The following is a 25,986-nucleotide window of genomic DNA, read 5'->3' as shown; positions in this document are numbered from 1 at the left end:
GATTGCTTGTGCATATGGCTCTGTCCAACACGAGATTGACCCCTAGGTGCGGGCTATGTGTTCTTTTACATCACTGTGTGGGCAGTACTGTACTCAGTCTCACGTTAACTCTATATGTGCCAGACCCTTATGCTACACCAATGATTTTTAAACTTGTCTGCTTAAAATCTCAATGGAAAAGTATAGGCCAATGGGAAGCTCTGCATCTTGGGGAAAGAAACAACCTACTGCAGGCTCAAAATTAATTTGGTAGACTCATTATGACTAAATTGCAAAATTCTAGTTTTTTTCCTTGCTTGTCACAATTCTTTTTTTAAACATGTTGAAATCAGTTTGTGTGGAGTATAAACATTGGCAGGGACCTGTTCGGCTGAATGTTTCTGTGCTGTAAATACTGTGTAAATCGGCTCTGCTTGTGCACATCCATAGAACAAACTAAGTTCCAATGTATGATTAGGAAAATCACACTGAACAAAGTGTTGGAGTGCAGTTTATCCTAAGAAATAAGCGTTATACAGAGATCACTCATATTTTTCCAACTACAGTCAGTTTCTGTTAACAGATCAGAATTGCTATATTGAGACTAGTCCATTCCAGAAACTGCTTGTCTGGCCCCAGCAATCCAGTGCTTGTTTTGAGAACTGCTTCTGCTAAGGAATACTTTAGAAAGAATGGAAATTGTTAGTAATTAATGATGTGCAAAATAATGTGTACACATTTAAAATGTGTCCACATGCCTCAGTAGTGAGGGCAAGTGTACTTTAGTGTTTAAACACGTGATCTAGATTGACACTCCAGTGATGCTGTAAGTGTGCAGCATTGTTGGAGTTGCCAACCTCTTGGATAACAAGTCTTGTATGCCTGTTTAGGTGTTTATTAAAGATCCCGTAGCACAATTTGAAGAAAAATGAGGGAGTTTCCCAGGTCTCCTGACCAGCATTCATCCCCCAAATAACACTGCCTGAAACTAATTAACTGTTCATTCTCATAGTTATTTTGGCATCTTGTACACAAATTGACTGCAGGTTTTCCAGCAAAAGCCATTGCACGTCAAAGTCATTAGGTGCACATACAGCTTCTTGAGGTGCTTGGCCTAAATAGCCAAGTGGTTATGGTACTGGGTTTATAACCCCAAGATCAAGAGTTCAAATCTCACAATAGCAAACTATGAAACAATGTAACTTCATCTGAAACAGATGGAAATGGGTTTGTACTCAAAAAAAGAGTTACATCCTTCTCACTAGTTGGTGGTCTATAGACTACACCAAGCAATGTAATTGCACCCTTTGCTTGGCCTAAATAGCCAAGTGGTTATGGTACTGGGTTTATAATCCTAAGATCAAAAGTTCAAATCTCACAATGGCAAACTATGAAACAATGTAACTTCATCTGAAACAGATGGAAACGGGTTTGTACTCGAAAGAGTTACAGCTTCTTGAGGTGCTTGGCCTAAATAGCCAAGTGGTTATGGTACTGGGTTTGTAACCCCAAGATCAAGAGGTCAAATCTCACAATGGCAAACTATGAAAAACAATGTAACTTCATCTGAATAGGAACAGATGGAAACGTGTTTGTACTCAAAAGAGATACAGCTTCTTGAGAGATGTAGTTAAATGCTATATGAATGCATTTTTTGATCAAATTGAATTTTCTGGAAAATTGTACTCCAAGCAGTATATGTTATGTGTCAGTTGTTATCTGTGCAATCATCTGTGTATAGATATGGGAAGAAACTTATGAAAGTAAACAGAGGCTGCACAGGGTCTATCCACAAACCTAAATAACGATAAATGAGTGGTCGTTGGGGCATGCTGCCTTTATCACTTCTTTTTCCAAAATGTAGTCCTTTTGGTTGTGCCCCATTAGAACACAACTTAAAAAATAGGAGCAAGAGCATATAGCCCTCAAGCCTGCTCTGCCATTCAATATGATCGTGACTGATCTTTGGCTTCAACTTCACTTTCCTGCCCACTCCCCATATCCCTAGATTCCCTGAGGGACCAAAAACCTTTCTTTGCCTTGAAGATACTCAGTAATGGAGCATCCACAAGCCTCTGGGGAAGAGAATTCCAAAGGTCACAACTCTTTAAGTGAAGAAATTTCTACATCTTGGTCCTAAATGAGCAACCCCTGCTGTCAAACTCCTTCACAATCTGTGTGTTTCAATGAGATCACCTTTTGCTCTTCTAAATTGGCAGTATAGACCCAATTTACTCAACCTCTCATCATTGGACAATCCTCATCCCAAGAACTAGTTTAGAAAACCAATGTTGTATTGCCTCTAATGGAAGTATATCCTTCCTTAAATATGGAGGCCCCAGTGCACATTATCCCAGGTGTGGTCTCAATGGTGCCTTGTAATTTCGCAGCAAGACTTTCTTATTCTTATACTCCAATCCCTATATAGTAAAGACAAACGTACCATTTGCCTTCCTAATTGCTTGCTGTACCTGCATGCTAACTTCCTATGTTCCTTGTTCAGGTACACCCAAGTCGTTCTGAACACCAACATTTACAAGTTCCATGCCTTTTAAAAAATATTCTGCTTTTCTATTCCTACTATCAAAGTGAATAGCCTCTCACTTTCCTACATTATACTCCATCTGCCACAATGTTGCCCACTCACTTAACCTGCCTATATCTAGTTGTGTCCTTACTACTTGCACTCCCACCTATCTTTAATATCATCAGCAAACTTAGATACATTACCCTTGGTGGTTTCTTCATCTAAATTATTAATATAGATTGTGAATAGCTGACGCCCCAGCATTGATCCTTGCAGCACTCCACTAGTAACAGCCTGCCAGTTTGAAAATTGCCTGTTTATCCCTACTTTTTGCTTCCTATCCATTAACCAATACTCTATCCATGCTAATATGTTATCCCCTGCTCCATGAGTCCTTATCTTGCATGTTAACCTTCTGTGTGACACCTTATCAAATATCTTTTGGAAATCCAAGTATGCTACATCTACATCTAGTTTCCTTTTATCTAACATACTAGTTGCATCCTCAAGTAACTCAAATAAATTTGTCATGCAGGACTTCCTTTTTATGAAACCACATTGACTTTATCTGATTATACTATGATTTTCTACGAGCATTGTTAAGACTTCCTTAATAGATTCTAAAATTTTTCTGACAACTGATGTCAGGTCAATTGGCCGGTAGTTAGTTTCCTGTTTTCTCTCCTTACTTTCTTGAGCAGCAGTGTTAAATTTGCTAACTTCCAATCCACTGGGACCATTCTAGAATCCAGGGAATTTTTGGTTACAAAGGAAATATAGCACAGAAACAAGTCATTTGGCTCAACCAATCAATGCTGGAATTTATACTGCGCTGGAGCCTAAGTTAAGATGGGGCTGTTGGAGTTTATTTCAGTATTATAATCCATAAGTCTTTGTTTTAATTAATAGTCATGGAATTATTGATCATCTCCTGACTTTATCCTGGCCCTGCGTTTTTTTTTTTCCCATTCTTGGTTCAGTTTATATTGAAAAAATGCTGCTGAATTTACTTTATACTATTTAGTGTCTCATGTACCTCTGTAAAGTTCTCTTGCCTTATTTCAAAGACTTTTTCCAGTTGTGAGAGTGCTGTCCTCTGATGTTGAGGCAGCCTCATTGTTTTTCTTTGATCCAGTGGTCTGAATGATTCCATTGTAACTTAGTTTCCAAAGACTTAATGTTCAACTGCTTCATACAGTCTCAATGTTCTTTTAAACCTTTTTAATAGCCAGCTGTCTAAAAGGGTATTTTGAGTATTCAGCATTGTCTGACCTTCCCCACCATCCTCTACAGGCATGTGTTAGCAGTACAATGAATTTATACTTGAACGTAATGGGAATTTACATAGCCAAATCATATCTCAAATAGGTGTTCAGCTAACCACATTTGTGCTACCAGTCCCATATGTAGGATTGATGAAATAAGTTAGTAATGATATAATGTAATGATCCTATTATGCAATGTGGTGAGTATTAATCATATATTAATTGCATTAATTGTACACTTTGTCTAATATTACTAATTGTTATAACACAGGATACGGGATGCATCGGGTCGCCCCAAGCGTGAATATCAGCCCAAGCCTAGAAGCACTTACACTGAATATGGAGAGACAGATCATTCCAATGGAGGTTTCTCCTATAGCGGGTCAACAAAATCACAAGGTAAGCAATGATTTTTTTTCTTTAACTGATGAACGATGAGATGCCATGCACAACAATGCAATTAGACTTTAACTCGCCATTCAATCATCCTACAAGCTCTTCTACAAGCTCGCCACACCCCCACTTGTGAATCCTTTGTTTTTTTGAACTGCACTTTGGTAATACAGGAGAGCGTGCTGAGAAAATACACACAGTTCCATGTAACAGCAGGGTTTGCACTAAGGTGGGTCAAGTTAGAGAAGGTTGCAGCTTCCTCTGGTGCAGCCTGGTAGTGAACCAGGCAAACCAGTAATCCCCCAGACTGAATTCCTGCCTGTGCTGAGATACCAGATCTCTGCTTGAGGCACTGAAATTGACCTCAACATCCCTAAGTAGGAAGAGAAAAGATCAACCAAGATTACTTCTCCCAATTGATAAACGGGGATCTCCTACTGAAAAGTGTAGATATGAATCCAAACTGCACTCAGGACCAGGTTAACTGTGATGCAGTCCATAGTCAAACACTTTGCTGCCACTAGCTAAGATTTGTGCCTGAGGCGCAACCACGGGTAAGGTACTAGAGAGTAGACATCATCTGTGAAACTGTCTCCCTTTGAGAAGAACTGTCTCCCTTTGGGAAACATAGGAGACAGCATGAATTGAAGAAAACTCTTAACCCCTGACCAAAATCAGATCAGCTAAGATTTACTAAATTAACTGTTCATGTGGCCTGCAGTTAGGTTTGGGATCCACTACCAGCAGCCAATATTTAATAAATGGATTACCTTTGAATTTTATATTTGGCCAGGAGTTCATATTATTACCCAGATACTACCCTCACCCCTGTATAATCACTGACACTGATATGCTGGTCCCAAAGGCCAAAAGGTTGCCAGTATTATTATGAATTGACGAGATTAACTTTAGTTGTATTTATACTTTGCTAAGGTCTTTTCGGCCACCAGCCTCAGCTGGCAAATTTATTGTATGTATTAACTACAAGAACTGCATACATACATATAATCAAGGGTTCAAGTTAGGAGCTGCCTTCAAGCTTGCTTGTGCACGTGGCTCTGTCCAACACTAGGCTAACCTAGAGGTGCAGGTTGTGTGGGCTGTGTGGGCAGTGCTGTACTTGGTCTCAAGTTAACCCCATATGTGCCAGACCCTTATACTACACTTTCCCCCAAGCCTTTATCCAATGTATATCAAGTTATTCTAGTTTCCCTCATGTAATTACATCGTTATTACTACCCCATTCTCCCCCCCACCCCCCACTTCAAATCTCTAAGTTCAGCCTGGAGGTCTTATAACCCTTCCATATCTCGTTCGCACTACTATTGGAGGAGTGTAGCCTCTTTCGTTGCAGGTAAACTTTTGATTTGGAGGTTGTTCTGGCAGCTGGGTATCTTTTCATTCTTTTCTTCCATTCCTTGGTATCAGACCGCTCTTTGTTGATTAGTAGTTGTTGATTTATCCCATTTTTTCCAGGGTAGAACTGGGAGAAGTTAGAAATATAATAGGTTTTAAGCAAGGACTGGGTGAGATGAGGGAAAAAGGAAAGCCAGACTGCGATTGGGTTAAAGACAAGAGAGATTGAGTGACAGAAAAGAGTTAGTCTTCCGAGCCCAAAGGAAATGGTGATGCGGCAAGAAAAGAAACAAAAAGCCCCTTGCTTAAAACCTATTACATTTCTAACTATTGCAATTCTAACTTTTGCCAGTTCTGATGAAAGGCCACTGACTTGAAACGTTAATCCAGTTTCTTCCCTCCACAGTTGCTGCCATAACCCGCTGAGTATTTCCAGCATTTTCTGTGTTAATTTCAGAATTTCAGCATCTGAAATATTCTGGTTTTCCCGAAGATCCTTGGTCTGTCCTGCGTTGGAGTTTGAGGCCAGGACAATGGTCACTGCAGAGTACACATACGTGGACTTTGGGTTTGGTGTTCCATAGTCAAACAGCCTGTCAGCATTTGCTACCTTCATTCACTCAATTTTTGAGATATTGAAGCAAAGGCGTATGGGATTCACCCTTGGTTCTGGATCTGAGATTTTTGTAATGTGACAGAGATTTTTTAATTTTTCATAGTTCTGAGCCTCCTCTTGGTGGTCAACTTTTACTTGCCCTTCTTTATATGTGTTTTACTAATTTTGGTACTACCCCATGTTCCCCTGTCCCTGCTAATTAAGTCCATCCGATTCGAAAGGGCACTAGACTATGCTGGAATCAACAGCCTCCTGGTCAATGTATCCTCTATAATTTTTTTCTGTAGTGTGTGCAGACCCTTTAAATTTTTCTTTGAAAAGCTGCGCATGGATTTTAACTTAATGGAGGTGACTTATGCATGGCATGTGGAAGTTTTCGGGTTACGGCTATGCAGCTTGAATGGAACATTGCTCCTGGTACTTCCCTATTTTTCATGTGTGAACCTGAACAATGAGTATTAGCAAGTTTTCTGATAATGGAATTCATCACAGCTCAGCTTGCTCCCGTTCTCGCTCAGCATTGTTCATTGTAAAGTGTTGCTTCCCTGCCACAGTGAATCCATGGGCAGAATTTAATGTTGGCAACATAGGGTCTCTCCCAGCAGCTGGAGAACCAGCAAGAACATTGCGTTGCCTCTGTTGAAGAAGGCTGCCAGGATTAAGTGACCATCAGGCTTTTAACTGGCCAATGCTGGGCCTTTCCCAGGATTTAGGATCTTGGGAGCTGCTGGCCAATCTGGCCAGGAGCTCTCCATTGTCTATCAGCACCACTGGGAATGGTGCCTACTGCCGGTAATGCACCCACCAGAGACTTAGGATTGCTAAAGGACCCAGGTCACAGATGAGGCACCACGGAGGGCGAGAGGGGCTGCAGGAGGAGGTTGCTGGCTATGGGTGGGGGGGCGAAGGAGGTCAGAAAAAAGGGCCGAGGGTAGCTTTTAGCAGGCCCTCTGCCACCCTTCCCCTAATGCCGGTTCCCTGATCAGGCACTGAGTGGCTTTAAACGAGGGATCAGCCCCCGAAGCCTGTTGGTTTGCTTTTCGGGCTCCCGACATGGTAATTGTCGTCGTCGTCATCATCGCCACCCCCACTCCCGTATTATTTGCCCACATAAAGGCGATTAGCATTCAGGTGGGGAGGCCGTCCATGAGCCTTCCCACCCCGGACTTCATCAGGCTGAGATAGGAAGGCGGCAGGGTTCCCACCCAGCACCCTCCTACCTGATTAAATAACTCCTGCCTTCAAACTTGCCAGTGGGGATGGGCATTCAGTTCCACCCCATATTTCTAGCATGACAGGAGTTCTATAGTTAGCCATTCTCAATCACTTCATGAACTTCCAATTTCTTGGCTTACTAAATAGTTCAATTTTTGACACTCTGTCTCAGTATTGAGGAAAAAACAGGCATAATTTCTGGCTCCCAGTTGTCAATCATGATACACCAATGCTGTTGAAATGCTTTGTTACAGCCTAGAGGACTCCTAGATTGGATCGCTGGCTGTGCTGAATTAGTTAATGTTGGACATGGTGGCAATGGCAGTCTGACATTTAAACTTAAGATTCTTAGGTTTGGGAGGGTAAAATGATTTCCACTCCCAATCGCTAGCTTGTAACTGTCCTGTTGGAAATCACTTGTTTGGTATCAACTAATGATGTTGAGTATCAGCTGTAATGCTCTCCACTGTCGTTTACTTTGCCAGCACTTACTATAAACGCTCTCCACTTGGCAAGGTACTAGGACTGTTGGCGCCAATATAACTATATATCAGCCAGAGTCAGCAATTGCATGAGCAGAAGGAAGAAAAATAAGATTAATATGCACTGTTAAGGTTATACAAAAAAGTTATGTTGTGGGATAGCAATATTTTCAGTAAGGCCCATTGCCCCTGATTCACCTATCTCCAAGCGAATTGAAATAGTGAATGTATATATTTTTCTTGACCATAACATTTCTTTCCATTTAACAGAATTAGCAATCTCTTTATTATAATTGCATCCATATTGCTCTGTCACTAGCAATGCAGATGTTACTAATGCCTAGCCATAAAGAGAATAGTAAATTCTCCTTGCACTCTGTTGATCTAAGCATCCAGGCACAGATAGTTGTTGTTCATCAATGTTGCTACCAAGTTTGTTTGGTGCTTTAGTTTTAATACTCAGTAGGAAAAAAATGCATTCAAATGCAGTGCTGGGCTATGCACTTCCTGTGTGTGATGCTCATCCCTTCAGTTGCTCTAGCCCCTGTAACCATCAGTATCTGACCTTAGTGTTATACTGCTCAATGCACTCTTTTCAGACACTTTATATTATATTCACTGATATGTAAAGAGGCTACTTAGATTTTTTTTTTTCTCCGCACAGTCATGTTAGAGTATGGAATGCATTATATCTAGCTGTTGAAACTTAGTTGATCACCTTTATGAGAGAATGCAATTGTAGTTCAAATGCAGGCAAATGGCATTAGAGTAGATCACTCTGGTTAGAAACTAGCCCTGACATGGGCCTAATGCTGCATCAGAATTTCTACAATTCTTTGCTTTCCAAATACGCTGTACATCCAAGGGTATTTCGAAGAAAAAGTGGTGTGTCCCTCCAGGATACAAAAGTGGATGTCAGGAGCAGCCCAGTATTGTGTTAGGACATTATCTACAAATCCCCCCTGATTCTAGCAGATTTTAATTCTAATTTTGAACAAAGGAACACAAGAGATAGGAGCAGACCATTAGGCCCGTTGAGCCTGATCCTCCATTCAATTCAATCATGGCTGATCTTGGGTTCAACTTCACTTCCCTGCAAACTCCCCATATCCCTTGCTTACCTGTGAGACCAAACATCTGTCTCTCCTAGCCTTAAATATATCCAATGATGGAACGTCAGCAGTCCTCTTGGGTAGAGAACTCCAAAGATTCACAACCTTTGAGTGAAGAAATTTCTCCGCATCTCAGTCCTGCTTGGATCTTGGAAGAGGGAAGGGTTATCTCATTTTGGTGGGAGGTGGAGGGAGGGATAAATAAAGAAAAATGAGAGCATCCCCACTTGATAGACCTGTGATGTACAGTGACTGATATGACAGCCCCTATGAAGGTACGGATTCAAGCAGTCATGTCAGTGTAACAGCAGGACAGCATAGGGTTCTGGGCGAGATGGATAAGAGGGAGGTGTAAAAAGTGGCTGTTATCAGATAACAAAGCTTTCATCTTTAGTAAACCAACCACTATTGATTGATTTATAGAGAAGATTTATGCATTATATTGAATTTATTTTTAATTTTTATATTAACTTTCCCATGAATAGCCTCCTTCCGTTCAGACAAGCCCAATAAGACACCAGCCAGTGGATCTCCCTGTGAGTAGGGTAACTAATGCCCAATTTTTAGCTCTGATGGATAAAAAGACGGCTGGAATTGTCACGATTTAATAAGGATTAATGGTCGTACGTTTAATTGTGATCAAAAACTTGAAGAGCAATAATGTAAATGATTTTATTTTATTGTTGAGCTATTTACTCACTGAAATCAACCATTACTGTCTGTGTATCATCTGGTTTTAGAAAGAGTTGTTTGTCCCACTGTTTGAGTGAGGGCAATGTGGGAAGACTCTTTTTTTTTGTTGTAGCAGTACCATCAGCTCCCTCTGTTGTGCATCGATGGTATTTCGTCCTTCTGCACACCCATGCTTTCCAAGCTCCCCTGCCAACTTCACAGAATACTGTCGAACACAAACAGACCAGAGGGCCAATTAATCTGTGCCCATGATTTTTTTTCATTTGAACCACCAAGTCTAATCCCATTTTCCTGCTTGCTCCCAATTCTCCATTAAAATTTCTATCATTCAACATCTGTCTAATTCCCTGTTTATCTTGAGATCTTCAGGTGTAAAAAGAGCACGCTCCTGAACACCACTTCCCCTAAAAATTCCAAAAGATGTTGGTGCCCCAAAAGGTCTTCTACCAGTCCAGAAACAATTGACATCAAAAAATTAAGAACTAAGAAGTGCTCGCAGAGCTCTCAAGCTTGGTTCTGTGGATCAAAGCCCCAGTGTTATCAGCAGAGAGCTGTATCTGCTTTGCCCTGAACAATGTGTCAATAATTGCACCAATCCTAAGTGTGATCATTGATCGCCACACTGGCTGCTATTCAGCTTTCACATTTTGAACTCACTGGTTTCCAAAGATCTGTGACCTTCCAGTTTGAAAACCACTGGTGTACACCATACTCATTATTCTGCTGTAAATCACTATTCAAATATTTACTTTTTCTAGTATTTACTGAAGTTTTCTGAATCAGACTTTTGTGTTTTGTTAATGAAAATAACTTTCTGGCGTTGTCACTACACTTGTTGGAAAATAATTTGTCATGTATGTTAAAACAATGCCACTACACTGTGATAATGATTATAACTAACCATTGGACTTTAATCTGGAGTAATCATGACAGCACTTGCTGTGCCTGCATGTGTTGGTGATTGAGGTTAGAACCATAGAAAAGCAGAAAGAGGCCATTCAGCTGATCGTGTCTGTGCCGGTCAAAAGGAGGAAAAAGAAACTAGCTGCTCATTTTAATCCCACTTTCAAGCACCTCGTCCATAGCCTTGCAGGTTGCAACATTTCAGATGCAGATCCAGTTATTTTAAATGAGGTGAATGTTTCAGCCTCAACCACCAACCAGTGAATTCCAGATGCTCACCACCCTCTGGGTGAAAATGTTTTTCCTCCTATCCCTGCTAATCCTTCTACCAATCACCTTAAATCTATGCCCCCTGGTAATTGACCCCTCAGCTAGGGGAAACAAGTCTTTATTGTCTACCCTATCTAGGCCTCTCATAATTTTGTGCACCTCAACTAGGTCACCCCTCAGCCTCCTCTGTTGTAATGAAAACAACCCTAGTCTATCTAATCTCTCCTCATAGCTGTAGTTTTCAAGCCCTGGCAACATTCTTCAGGTTTACTGTATTTAGTCTGAAGTTGTCACATGTACGTTCTATGGCTCATGTAGAAACTTTAATATACTAAAATGTCCTAAGGTACTTCACAAAATGGGAGTAAATGAATGCTGAGAAGTTGTAAAGAGAGGGAACTGCAGGCTTAATTGAAAAGCTTTTCTGGACACTTTTTGAAGGTGGGCAGCTATGTAGCCAGGAGTAAGAATTGTGGGATAGAATTGTGGTTTGATGACTGAAGTTGTGTCTGCAAGGGGGGGAAAGATTAAGGCAAGAGCCTGAAGAGCAAATGCAAACTGATACATAGGCCATGTGGAAGTTGCAGAGATGAGCGACTGGTGAAGATTAACAAATTTGTAAATGGAGATGAGAATTTCAAAGCCAGTGAGTTGGACAAAATGGAGACGGGACAAGATGATGAAAACAAGGTTGATAAATGAGTAGAATGTGGTACATGATTGAATGCAGCCTGAGGCAGTTTGGATATGTCAGTTTCTGTAGGGTGGACGTTAGTGAAACATTGAGGGGAGAGCGAGCGGGCATGAAGATGATGAAGCATGAGTGAAAGTTGTTGAGGATGAGTAGAGATGAAGGCAGTTTGAAAAAAAGATATGTTTCTATATCCTTATTCTAAGGAAAGTTCAGATGTGAGTGAGGTACCTAAATAATATCTCACTTCTGCTAACTTATGGCAGTGAGGTTTGTTTCTGTGCTTAGCACTGTGGTGCAACAAGTTACCAACAAAACTAAACCATCTTCTTTGTGTAACCCAATTCACCTGTCCATGTACATTTAACATAATGAATTTAATAGAATGTGGTTGAAAGGTTTGAGTCACACTGGTTGATAAGAGTTTCACAATTCATGTCATGACATGCACTGGCTTCTGCCATAATACACCCAACAAAGTGCCTTTCTGGCGTCAGATGTCCTTTTAGCTCGATATTATCGGATGTGGTTTTCTCATGCAGATTTGGTAGAGCAGTGTAACGCACTGTGGCAGTGTTAACATGAATTTGTGGTGTAACAAAAGATTTTGATTGCACTGATTCGGCAACTTGGCTCAAAATGTTCTTTTCCCTCCTTAAAATTCCACTGCTTTTAGAGTATAGTATATCCTAACTTGATCATTTATTCTGAATTCCTGAGTGGTGTTTGGGAGAAGTGTAAGCACTGCATAGGGAGAGAGAATTGGTGCTCTGGGTTAGTATAGTGCCGTTGAGTCAAACCCAACCCAAATTTTAAGGATTTCTCCCTATGAATCCAAATTACCAAAATGATTTGCAATCACTTGCCGGTGGCTTTATTTAGTTGTCTGACATTAAATTCATAATTTGTAACATTTTATTTTAACTTTTTAACAAGGTTAGGAAGCCTCTACTCCACACACACACACACACACACACACACACACACACACACACACACACACACACACACACACACACACACACACACACACACAACTTTCATACATGTTTTTCAACTTTTCCAGAGAGCAGGTGATGTGGTCACAACTTTTACTAGGCTGCTGTTCAGTGAAGTAAGAATTCCAGTGTGTCCTATTTTCCTGCCCTTCCACCTCTTAGCTCTAGATGCCCGTTACACTCCTGCATTTCCTGAATTGCTTTATAGTAAAAATCCCACTTTCTTGTAAACTACTAAAAGCAATCTTTGGAAGTTCATCAGCGAAACTGCTTTGACAGTGTTATCCTGCCGTCTAAGGAACTTCTCTCCCTTTCTAGTGACTCATGATAAGTGCAATGTTCATGATGGTCCTAGATTCAGACCTTGGTTTGTGATCTATTACCTATCTCAGCTGAGCTTTTAACTTAGCCTCAGTGCTCTTGGATTATGGCAGGAAGGATTAGCCAGTGTTCCTGCAGCTGACCGTTACCCAGTAACTGAAATGTGGATTTTGGGTAATGCTACAGTCAATAGCCTTCTGACCCCCATACTCTGGGTTTGCATATGAATCATGGCCACTTGGGGAGGTACAAAGGGTAGCTGATATCCTGGAACCTTACCAGGATATCAGCTACCTCAGCAAGAGCCAGTGCTGTCAAATGGGGGGAAAAAATAGCTATTTTACTGATAGACTGTATTTTTTGTTGTTTGTAGCACACCTAGACCAGCCGTGCTGCAAGGCGCTGTATGATTTTGAACCAGAGAATGAAGGAGAGCTTGGCTTCAAGGAAGGTGACACCATCACGTTGACCAATCAGATCGACGACAACTGGTATGAAGGAATGCTGCACGGCCATTCGGGATTCTTCCCTGTCAACTATGTGGAAGTGCTGGTCCCATTACCTCAGTAAAGGTGCTGAACTGAACACCAGATGCAGATGTGGAGCGAAGGAGACTTTCAACATTCCTTTTAATTTAAAACACTAGTCCACTTCCATGGGTTGTTTCTCACAGTGCAGTGTTACATTGCGTGCAATGCATCATCATTTTTTATTTTAAATTGACAAATGTTTTTCTGTGTTAATCTAAGGTGCAGCTCCAGTTACTCTGCATGTATTGCAATATGGTTGTGAGAGGTCAGCATTTAGTTCAATGGATCCTTTTCTGTAAGCTGTCCAGTTCTAACAAAGCGAAAAGGCTGAAATTAGGCATTTGCTTTGCAGAAGAAATGGCTGTGACAGTGTTATTGCTCCCAGTGTAGGAGATACCCTTTCTACACTGCTCATTTGTAAGTTAGTTTCTATTGCAGTTACAACTGTAGAAGCCATGTGATCTTGGGTCACACACATCACCTTTATTTTTAAAATGTGATTTTATAATTGCTTTGGTTCCCAATTCACACTAACTTGGGGGTTATATTGAAATAATTCATACTGTCCAAGGACTTGGGTTGCACAATGGGTCAGACACCAGCCTTTCAATTCTGGCATCCGGATTCAGCCTGAACTGATGAAGTGATTGTCTCCTTTTCTGCAAACTAAAAGGGATCCGATGTGAAATGAGCTTGATCAGGCTGAATCCAATTTCATACAGCAGTAGACTGGCAATCTCATCCAATGGGGCACAGGATAGCTGTTGTGGGAATAGGACAAATCTCTCACTAATGCAGTAGGGGACGTTGCTCTGAGGTTGGGGCCAAGTGAATAGTTGGATCCCAGTAAAGGGAGCTTAACCTTGCTGTATCTGACTCTGTAAGACTAGGTGCCTGAAATGGAAAGTGTCCCATTCCCAGAATCTGGTACTATCCAAGTAATGTCTGCATTGCAACTTATGCCTCTGAACTTAACTGGCTTACTTTGTCTAACCCACCACCGACTTCTGTTTGTCCCATGTTTACATTAACAATCCACTGTGGAAGATCCTAAGTTTAAGATGTGAATCAAATCAGGACTTTTGTTCCTCTCTACTTTAAACAACTTTATTTTAGGCAAATCCTGTCCGCTGGTTCGTGACAGACGTGCTTTTTCCTCCCTCACAAGTTATGACCTTGTATAGTTAGCAGGGGAACTTCGTGGTTCTGTTCAACTCAATCACCAGCTTCCCAAGAACAGGGAGAGAGGAAAACAAACCAAGGTTCCTATTCATGATCCCTATCCCATTGGGGGAATGTGTTTGCGATGGATGGGGTGAGGGCAGAATGGGATTATGCTCTGCTGTGAAAGACAAATAGTCCATTGACACCAATGAAGAATAATAGCTCCTTGACTGAAATGCCAGAAGGTGCGTGGTGTTCTTGGAATTGCACCCCTGCAGGAGTCCGCACTTTGAAGAAAGGAGGAAATGGGGGAGGAGACAAGCTTTTCAAAAAAAAAGCTCTTGACATCTTTTCCATAACAGACCCAGCTATCTGATGGTTCATCTTTCTCAGTTTTAGAACAAGTGGGAGTGTTTAAGCTTTGCCTGCAATTGTTATGTGAAAGCTATAAATAACTAGGCTAACTGGTTTATAAGTGCAAGTTTAACAGTACCTCATTTCTGTGAACCACTTTTATATCGAAGGGAAGACCCTAGTGTAGAACAAATGTTGAATCCAATATGAGGAGGAGCAGCTCAAATCTTCTATCTGCTAGCCTCTGCTCATGCTCTGGAGGCATCCTGCAGCATAAATGAATTTGTATACACAATATTGGAAGAAGCACTGTAATGTAAATGAATCAACACAATTATCTCTTGAGATACAGGATGTCCTTGTGAGGTGGTTTCTCCCTCTGCCTCTGCAGCCAAAGCACAAGTGGGTAGAAATGCCTTCTGGCTGGCCTGGATGCAGGTCACTCAGGCCACTATTTTTAGTCTTTCTCACAGGTGGGCTGAACTTGGCCCCCATCTCTCATCCATCCTCCAACCCAAACAGGCTGTTATAAAATTGCTGGCCTGTAAAGACCATTTGCTGAGGTTGGAGGTTGTCTGCAGCTAAAATGGTAAGTCACATTCGTAACATTTGAACAATTTGCACAATGAAGCTGGTGCTATGAATGCCATCCCATGGTGTAAATATGGCAGATCTGGAATAGCCTCAGATATGCAATATAAATGAGACACAATTCAGTCTTTCAGGGAAGTGGAGACAGTAAGCAAGTGCTCCTGCTGCACACTTTTTGACTTCCCTAAGCCCTTATCCTATTGCTGCTGCATCTGTTTTATGGATCCAAAAAAGGATGTGCGCTGTAACAATTTAAAATTCTGACTTGTCCTTCGCCCTGTGCTCTCTCTCAGCCATCACATAAATAACTGGAATGAATTTTGTTTTCTGTGAGACTTGAATTGTTCCCACTGTCATTTTCTATGGTATAACTTTTAGCTCATGTTTAATGACGAGCACATTCAAGCTTCCAGTAACTATTCCTGTTTTGACCTCCACGATGTTGAATGACAACCTGGTACAACATGTGCAGCATGTATCTGGCAGGTATCATGCTGCCGCACTCCCATATTGACACTAGCTCTTTAACACTAATCATGATGTACCATATGTTTGTCTAGTACTTTTTGATAGTGTTGTCAACTCATCGTGAACATTAGAAGATTGTGACCGTACCTGTACTAATGTTTTATGAATTTGATCTATCTTTTGATAATTATAAGAGCCATGGGCTTATAACTCAAAATATGTATCTTTTTTACTGTTTAATCCTGCATGTAGATTTATGTTTAGTACAATTATAAACTATGTAGTGTTTTGTTCAGATTATGTAAAGAATAAACAAATAGCAGGTGATATGAGCTGACATTTGCATAAATCCAAAGTTTTTTTGGTGGGGGGGTTGTTTCAGAGCAAAATGTCAAATATGAAACAAACATTTAATTGACTTTGTTCCTTACAAAGCAGTATGACTCAGTGTGTATCAGCTTTGGTTGGTAGCATTCTTGTCTTTGGGTCAGATACCCTACTTTCAGGGCTTGAGCACTTAATCTTGGCTGACATTCCAGTGCAGTATTGAAGGAGTGCTTTTTTGTTGGAAATGCTGTCTTTCAGATGAATTGTTAAACCAACGTCTCACATGCTTGCTCATATAGACTTAAAAGATTGAGTAGCAGTCTAAAGAGTTACAATGTTTTCCAGTGTCCTGGTTAGCGTATCCTGCATTAATGAATGTCACTGGTTGTTCATTTCATTTGCTGCGTGTAACATCCTGCTGTATGCAGTTGTCCTCTGGCTGCCAACGAACAAGTGACTGCACTTCAGAAGCAGTTTTTCTGTGAAGTGCTTTATCACATATTTAGGATGTCCCATGGTACTAAGTAAATGTAAGTTCCTCCAAAAAAGAAGTTGAGTTATTTCCCATGAGACATACCTCACTAACTAAACAGATAAAGGTCAGTTTGAAGAACACAGGAAGTGCTGACTCACCTGCCTCTTACGGTGGGAATAAGTACAAGTGGTTGAAGCAAACCTAAACCATAAGAAAAGAGGCCTTCAGACAAGGATCATGCACTTACTTCCTTGGCCCACAGTTGACAAGTGGTCAGAACCCCCAGTTTTTCAATTCTACTTTGGATATCAGCGCAAGATGTAATGCCGTAAAAGTGAAAGCACAGATCTTAAAGAACAGTAAACTCCATTGCCCAACTTGAAGTTGTTTCAAGTGATGGTTGTATAAATTAAATATTCTGCTGTTGCCTTGTAACACAGTCTGACAACAATCACAATCACTAAATACAGTTAAGAAAGGCTGCACTCAATCTTCCAGAAAACCATTCTAAAGGAGTCTACGTGCCTGAAAGGTAAGCAACTGGTCTATTCTCTTTTCAGGTGCTGAATGACTTGCTATGTATTTCCAATACTGCCAGCATCTTTTTCCCTTTTGTTCAGAAAGATCAAACAATATATTTTCTCTCTTCCACCACCCGCCCCCGCCATATCTGCAACATCCAACTGTATCTTAAATAATTCAAGATTTTTTAATTTCAGCTTCCCTGCTGGGTAGGTTGTTTGTTCCACATGTTGATCACATTCTCTATGAAGAGCTGATATCAGCCTTTTGCCAGTTTCTATCTGCCCTTTTTCACGATTCAGTTTGACGTTAACTTCTTAATTTATTTTTTCCTATCTTAAACACACAAGATGTTTTCAAAGCTGAAGAGCCCACATCAATCCATTCTATCCTGGTAACTCAATCCTCTCTTCTGTCGCAGCTTATTTCTGATAAGAATTGGGCTGTGATTATTTTCTTTAGGACCATCCAGCCAACAGAGAAGGGCTGTTACCTGAGACGTTTAATAACCAAACCTGCCAAGGGTGAGACTGCTGTAAAGGTTCTGAGTGAAACAAATATGGGTAATTCCAATCAGTTTCTGGCATAGAAGGACGCCTAATTTAATATTAAATTGGTAATTTTATTCACAGCTGGAATGGGAAATAGAATTGCCTTGCTGATATAAGTGTTGTTCTTCTGAGCTAGGGGGGGATTAGAGAAAGACAGCCCAAGGTATAACCAGTTAGAAAAGTTTAAGGTAGAACAGTGTTACTGTCCATGTTCTGTCATCCCTGACGATTGTTCTATATGTCTTATTTGTCTTTGAGATGTTAGCATCACTTACAAGGCCAGCATTTATTGCCCGTGCCTAATTTTCTGCATCAGAGACCAGGAGCTTCAAAGGTTGTGCTACTTGCCTGGTGTCAGGGTTAAGGACATCTCTTTAAGGCTGGATGCATACTTGGAGGGGGAGGATCCAATTACTGTGGTCCACATAGGAACCAATGACAAAACTAGGACTAGGAATGATGTTCTGTTGAGAGCTTGATAAGTTAGGGTTCAAATGAAAGTGCAGATCCCCAAAGTTGATAATCTCTGGATTGTTACCTGAACCACATGCCAATTTGCCTAGGATCAAGCAGATTAGAGAATTAAATGCGTGGTGCAGGAAGAAGTTTTGATTCATGGGACACTGGCACCAGTGCTGAGAGATGAAGGAACTGTTCTGTTGCAATGGACTACACTTAAATCGGGACCAGTGTCCTGGCGAATTATGGATGCATAGACGTTTACAGCACAGAAATGTGGCCCATCATGTCCACACCGGTCAACAAAGATCTGACTACATTAATCTCATTTTCCAGCACTTGGCCCATAGTCCTGGAGGCTATGGCAACACAAGTGTATATCTAAACACTACTTAAATGTTATGAGTTTCTGACTCAACCACCCTTTCTTGCAATGAGTTCCAGACTCCCCTCACCCTCTGGGTGAAAATATTTCTCCTCAACTCCCCTCTTAGCCTTCTAGCTCTTACTTTAAACCTATGCCCCCTAGTTATTGCACCTCTCGACTAATGGAAAAAGTGCTGCCTTATCCACCCCCTCTATGCCCCTCATAATCTTATACACCTCTATCAGGTCCCCCCTCAACCTTCGTTGCTCCAAGAGAAAACAATCCCAGCCTATCCAATCTTTCCTCATAGGTCAGACCCTCCAGTCCAGGCAGCATCCTAGTAAATCTCCTCTGCACCCTTTTCAGTGCAATCACATCCTTCCTATAATGTGGTGACCAGAACTGCATGCAGTACTCCAGTTGTGGCCTAACCAGCGTTTTATACAGTTGCAGCAAACCTCCCTGCTCTTGTATTCTATGTTTCGGCTAATAAAGGCAAGTATCCCATATTCCTTCTTAACCACCTTATCTACCTGTCCTGCTACCTTCAAGGAACTATGGATATGCACACCAAGGTCCCTCAGATTTTCAGTACTTTCCAGGGTCCTACCATAGTGTAATCCCATGCCTTGTTAGCCTTCCCCAAGTGCATTACCTCACACTTTTCCGGGCTGAATTCCGTTTGCTACACTACCCACCTGTCCAGTCCATCGACCTCCTGCAGTTTACGTCTATCTGCCTCTCTATTTACCACCCTACCAATTTTTGTGCCATCCGTGAGCTTCTTGATCATACCCCTTACATTTAAGTCCAAATCATTTACATACACCGCAAACAGCAAGGGTCCTAGCACTGGGCCCTGCAGAACCCCACTGGAAATAGAATTCCAGTCACAGAAACATCCCTCTATCATCACCCTCTGCTTCCTGCCTCTCGGCTAATTTTGGATCCAACGTGCCACTTTGTCTTGGATCCCATGGGCTCTTACTTTCTTGACCAGTCTGCCACGAGGGACCTTATCAAAAGGCTTGCTAAAGTCCACATAGACCTCATCAACACTCCTGGTTACCACCTCAAAAAATTCAGTCAAGTTTGTCAAACACGACCTTCCCTTAACAAATCCATGCTGACTATCCCTGATTAATCCATGTCTCTCCAAGTGCAGAAATACTCTGTCCCTCACGATTCTTTCTAGTAACTTCCCCACTGAGGTTAGACTGATTGGCCTGTAATTTCCTGGTCTATCCCTTCCTTTTTTAATGGACAACGTTAGCAGTCTTCCGGTCTTTTGGCACCTCACCTGTGGCCAGAGAGGATTTGAAAATTACTGCCAGGGGCCTCTGATATCTCTTCCCTTGCCTCCTTCAACAGCTTGGGATACATCTCCCAGGCCTGCAGATTTATCCGCTTTTGAGGCTGCTAAACCCGCTTGTATCTCCTCTCTATGTTAATTTCCTCTAATATTTCACAGTCCCTCCTCCCTGATGTCTATGTCTGCATCATCCTTTTTCATTGTGAAGACTGACGCAAAGTATTCATTGAGGCCTGCATCCACGTCTTCCAGGTCCAAAACCAGATTACCTCTATGGTCCTAATTGGCCCTACTATTTCCCTAGTTATTCTCTTGCTCATTATATATTTAAAGAACCCCTTTGCGTTTTCCTTTATTCTACCCACCAACGCTTTCTCATGCACACACAGCTTTCCTAATTCCCTTTTTAAGTTCCCCTCTGCAATTTTTATACTCCTCTAAGGGCTCTGCGGTATTGATCCCCCAGTATCTGCCATAAGGTCCTCTTTTTTTCTTAATCCTAACCTTTATGTCCCTTGACATCCAGGGTTCTCGGACTTGTCTTCCACTTTGTCTTTAGGGGAATATATTTGCCCTGTACACTCTCTCCTCCTTGAATGCCTCCCACTGCTCTGACACAGTTTTATCTGCAAGTAGCTACTCCCAGTCCACTTGGGCCAAATCGCATTCTTATCTTAGTAAAATTAGCCTTTCTCCAGTTTACAACTTTTATTCTCGGCCCAACCTTATCCTTTTCCATAACTATCCTAAATTACCTGAGTTATGGTCATTATCTCCAAAATGCTCCCCTACTGATATGCCTTTCACCTGCCCATGCTCTATTCCGAATATTAGGTCCAGAGCTGCCCCCTTCCTTGTTGGGCTTTCTGTGTACTGGCTAAAAAAAAAAGTTCTCCTGGATGCAACTTAAGAATTTTGCTCCCTCCAGACCTTGCACACTAAAACTAATACTTATGTAGTTAAAATCCCCTATTACTGCCCTATTATTCTTACACTTCTCCGAAATTTGATTACATATTTGATCCTCTATCTCTCCGAGTGTTTGGGGGCCTATAGCACACCCAACAGCGTGTTTGCCCCTCTTGTTTTTTTTACTTCCACCCATATGGCCTTATTTGATGATCCTTCCAAGGTATCATCCCTCCCCACTGCTATAATTGATTCCTTGATCAATATTGCAACCCCCCCTCCTCTTCTATCCCCTTCTCTGTCTTGTCTGAATACCCTATAACCGGGATTGTTGAGCTGCCAAACCTGCCCTGTTAGCCAAGTCTTGGTCATAGCTATGATATCATACTCCCATGTGCCTATCAGTACCCTTAGCTCATCTGTCATATTCCTCAGGCTCCTTGCATTAAAATATATTCCACTTAGCCTTGGTAAACACTTCTTTTCTTATTTAGCCTATGTTTCCTCTGCCTTCCAGACTCATTAGTGCTTTAACTTCTAATTCCCTCTCAGCTTCTCTCCCCTCTGAACAACTTTTCAGGATCCCATCCCCCTGCCTATTTAGTTTAAATCCAACCCCAACAGCTTTAGCAAACCTCCCTGCGAGGATGTTGATCCTGTTCAGATGTAACATGTCCAAGTTGTGCAGGTCCCACCTCCCCCAGAAATGGCCCCAATTACTCAGGAATCCAAATCCTTCCCTCCTTCACCATCTCTCCAGCCACACATTCATCTGCTGTATCATTCTGTTCCTCTGCTCACTACTGCGTGGCACCGGAATAATCTTGATTACTATCTTTGAAGTCCTGCTTTTCAATTTCCTACCTAACTCCCTGAAGTCTGCTTGCAGGACATCATTTCTCTTTCTTCTTATGTCATCGGTCCCAACAAGGACCATGACTTCTGGCTGTTCACCCTCCCCCTTTAGAATGCCCTACATCCGTTCAGTAACGTCCTTGACCCTGGCACCTGGGAGGTAACATACCATCCTAGAATCATGTCTACAGCCACAGAAGCGCCTGTTTACCCCCCTCACTAACGAATCCCCTACCAATAGTGCCCTTCCACACTTCTGCCTTCCACCCTGAGCAGCTGGACCACCCAGAGTGCCATGGTCATTGCTCTGGTTGGCCTCCACAGAGGCACCATCACCGTCACCATTTTCCAAAGTTGAAAAACAGTTTTCGAGCAAGATGCACCCAGGGGGATTCCCTCACTACCTGCCTGGTCTGGCAGTTACCTATTCCCTCTCTGCTTGCACCTCCTTAAGCTGCGGGATAACCACATCCTGAAATGTGCTATCCACAAACCTCTCAGCCTCGTGAATGTACCTCGTGAGTGTAGTGCCCCCAACTGCCACTCAAACTCCAAAACCTGGAGCTCGACTTGCTCCAGCCCAGAGGCACCTCCTGCACACATGGTCATCCAGACCACCAGGAGCGTCTAGGATTTCCCACATAGCACAGGATGTGCAAATCACGGGACTGAGCTCCCCAGACATATCTTAACTAAATAGAATATGGATCCTTGCTTTTATTTTACCCTGACTCCTACTTGAGTATGGACTAGATGCTAGATCCTGTGGTTAGACTAGATCCTCTAAGTGCTGCTGACTGCCTGTCCTAGGGTGGTCCTCTTGCACTCTCTTCTGTATTGTATGACTAGGGCTTTAAGCTAATGGGGGTGGGTTGAGGGATCGACTGGAGGGAGAATTAGAAATCCAAAGAGAAAAGTCAAGGCAATAGAACAGTGTAGTGACATGGTTAAAGACAAGCAGAGTGGGACAGAGTGTCTATCAGTAATAAATAGTGCATCAGCGAGGAAGGTCCATGCAGGAAAAAATAGTTTAAAAAAATTAAAGGCTGTTGATCTAAATGCATGGAGCATTGCAATAAAATCTATGAACTAGTGGCACAAATAGAGACAAATGATTTGGATCTGATTGCCATAACAGAGATAGGGTTATAAGGTGACCAAGTTTGAGAAATACATATTTCAGGGTTACACAACACCTCAAGGACAGGCAGAATGAAAAATGAGGAGGGGTAGCCCTGATGACATGGTTGACATAAGGACATTATTGAGAAAGGAACACGGCTTGGAAGATCAGGAAATAGAATCAGTACGGGTGAAGATTAAGAATAACAAGAGTCAGAAAATGCTGATGGAAGTAGTTTACAAGCCCTCTAACTGTCGTTATGTCATTGGACAGAGTTTCAAACAAGAAATTATTGTAGCGTGGAACAAAAACAATAAGAGTTTTGGGTGATTTTAATCTTCATATATACTGGACCAATCAAATTGGCAAAAGTGGGCTGGAGGATGAGTTTGTAGAATGCTTTTGTAACAAATTCCTAGGCCATGTTGCAGAACCAACTAGAGATAAAGCTATTTTTGATCCAGTATTGTGTAATCAGGCAGGTTTATTAGTAATCTCATAGTAAAAAATGCACTGGGAAATAAAGATCATAATACAATTGAATTCCATATTAAATTCGAAAGTGACCAACTCCAATCACAAAAAGCCATTACATAGGCATGAGTGGAGAACTGGCTAAAGTTGATTGGTAAATAGTTTCACAGAAAGAGTTTATGTACTTTATTGTTGTCCATAATCAGTGTTTTAATATGTGAGATTAGTGTGTTTTCTACTCTTGAGTGAATTGTCCAGATTTAAATGATTTCCAGCACCAAGCTTTTGTGAATTTTAAAACAAAGATTATGTCACACACTTGCCCCGAGGTTTAAAACATGACATCTCTCACACAGTATTACATGCACAAAGATTAGGGACAGATGAAGAAAAAATGATTACAAACTGGAATTATTTCAGTCTCTTTAATAGCAGGCCTGTAGTTTCTTGGATAAATTGATGCTTTATCTGGAATGGAGATCTTGTAAAAACAGAAGATTCTCAGTAATCTGTGACATTTCTTGTAGTTGAATTGTCAGCAGGTCAGCTCTCAGGTGAACTTGAAGTTGGAACAGGTTATGGGAGATTCTTTTTCTCACTTTCAAGGTATAGCTGTGTATTACCTTGGTTGAGAATGTCGTTTTGAAGCTGGTTTGATGGCTTAGATAGTTATAGTGATCAAATTCCCAGTTTTTCATTAAATGTCCCGGTGTCCTGACAATTTGCTCAAAATTGCTCTTACATCCTGGTTTGCAGCTTTTCCCTCTTACAGAGATTTCCTTCAGCATTGAATCTCTTCATGCACAGCATTTGCATCCATTCACTTCCTTCCCCCCCACCACCTTTACCTCGCGCTTCACTTACTGTCAGCAAACCCCCAGAAAAAACCTCTTCCGCTGCCTTGTGATCTGAATTGGAAGCCGCCCACTTGCTGACTGTTAAGTGGCTGTGCCATGATGTTCCCGCATGCACAGCAATTCTTCTCGCTAGCATCCAGAGTACTCAATGAGGCAGCCCTAATTGTAAAACTTTTGTATTCTTCTGTCTGTTTTCCAGCACCCCAACCCTTGTATCTTCCCCTACAACAAGAAAAAAACAATTTCTCAAATTGCTCTTTTCCCTAAAAAAAAAACTACACCTGATAACTATCTCCCATACACAAGGTGAATACCAGTCAATTCTGACTGGTCAGTCAGAGTCGCTGGCATACTCCGTGTGGCCCTGCGACTTGTTAATCACTCAGTGGAAGTAATGGGCACAACTGAATTTATTAATCAAAGCACCAAGTTTTTTGGCACTTCCATTGCCATTCAATTTAATAGATGGTGATGATAGATTTGGTTTGTTCTTAATATAAACACCCTTTTCAGCGTTTTAATTATTTGAGATCACAGCCTCTTTGAGCAGGCGGGGGATTAACAGTGGTAAGGGCCAATCTAGGGGCACGTTCATCCAACATCTTAATAGGGTTTCCAACTCTGGCTGTCCATATTCCCGGAGATGTCCTCACATAATCTCTGACTTTTGACTGACTGACTGCCTGCCACACCCCCCCTCCCCCCAGACTCCTGCCATTGGTTGCCTAACATTTCAATCATAGCCTGCCTTCCCAAACCTTTTCAATCTGTCTGGTTTTGAGTTTTGAAAATCTGTTCACCCTATTGATGGTGTTTTTGATGTTATCTGTTTCAGAACAGCTTTTGCTGTTATATTTTAAAAGCAGGTAACGTATGTGGCTGCCTTACCCATGCGATCTGTTTCAAGTCCAAAGTCCTTTTCCAAATAAAGTTGTGTGTTCAATCGGTAAACACCGTGTTGTAGATTTTCACACCCTGAGAGTTTCAGACAACCAGGGTCTTTGTGTTTGGGATGAGGAACCATCACAATACAAGGAAAGGTCAATTAGATAGATTTCAGATTCATCTAGCACTAATGAGCTCCAATGTGTATATTGTTCATGGTCCTTTCTGTTGGTCCATCCTTAACAAAAGATGTGTGAATTTCACAAGTGGCTGTGATTGTTGATATTTTAGTTGGGTATTTGGTTGAGTTTCAGGACTGTCTGGAACTGGATACTGCCAAGTCACATGACACAGTCAGGAGGGAGATGCTCTAGGAGTCTCAACATTGATTCCAGACGCCATGAAGACTCATGGCACCTGGTCAAACATGAGCAAGGAAACCACCTACTGATTACCATGTACTGCCCACCCCAGCCCCCTCAGCTGATGAATCAGTGCTCCTCTATGTTGAACACCATTTGGAGGAAGTACTGAGGGCACAGAATGTACTCTGGGTGGGGGACTTCAACATCCATCACCAAGAGTGGCTTGATACCACCACCACAGACCGAGCTGGTCGAGTTCTAAAGGACATAGCTGCTAGACTGGGTCTGTGGCAGGTGGTGAGGGAACCAACAGGAGGGAAAAACATATTTGACCTCATCCTCACCAACTTGCCTGCTGCTGATGCATCTGTCCGTGATCGTATCGGTAAGGGTGACTACCCCACAGTCCTTGTTAAGACGAAGTCCCATTTTCATATTGAGGATATCCTCCATTGTGTTGTGCAGCACTACCACCGCGCTAAATCAGATTGATTTCGAACAGATCTAGCAACGCAGGACTGGGCAATTATGAGGCAGTGTGGGCCATCAGCAGCAGAATTGTACTCGATCACAATCT

General features: G+C 41.8%; 1 protein-coding gene across 1 annotated transcript in view; it reads left to right on the top strand.

Annotated features, from left to right (window-relative positions):
• sh3gl1b (SH3-domain GRB2-like 1b) overlaps positions 1 to 16,265 on the top strand; it is a 126,392-nt gene extending 110,127 nt beyond the window's left edge. The window contains exons 8-9 of the mRNA XM_041204672.1: positions 4,043 to 4,170; positions 13,195 to 16,265. Coding sequence (XP_041060606.1) covers positions 4,043 to 4,170; positions 13,195 to 13,391 — 325 coding nt within the window. The 3' untranslated portion in view covers positions 13,392 to 16,265. The remainder of the gene's footprint in view (positions 1 to 4,042; positions 4,171 to 13,194) is intronic.
• Positions 16,266 to 25,986: the final 9,721 nt, after the last annotated feature.

Source organism: Carcharodon carcharias, chromosome 14 (assembly GCF_017639515.1).
Source record: "Carcharodon carcharias isolate sCarCar2 chromosome 14, sCarCar2.pri, whole genome shotgun sequence".
Lineage (NCBI taxonomy): Eukaryota > Metazoa > Chordata > Chondrichthyes > Lamniformes > Lamnidae > Carcharodon > Carcharodon carcharias.
This window is presented reverse-complemented; position numbering and strand designations above follow the sequence as displayed.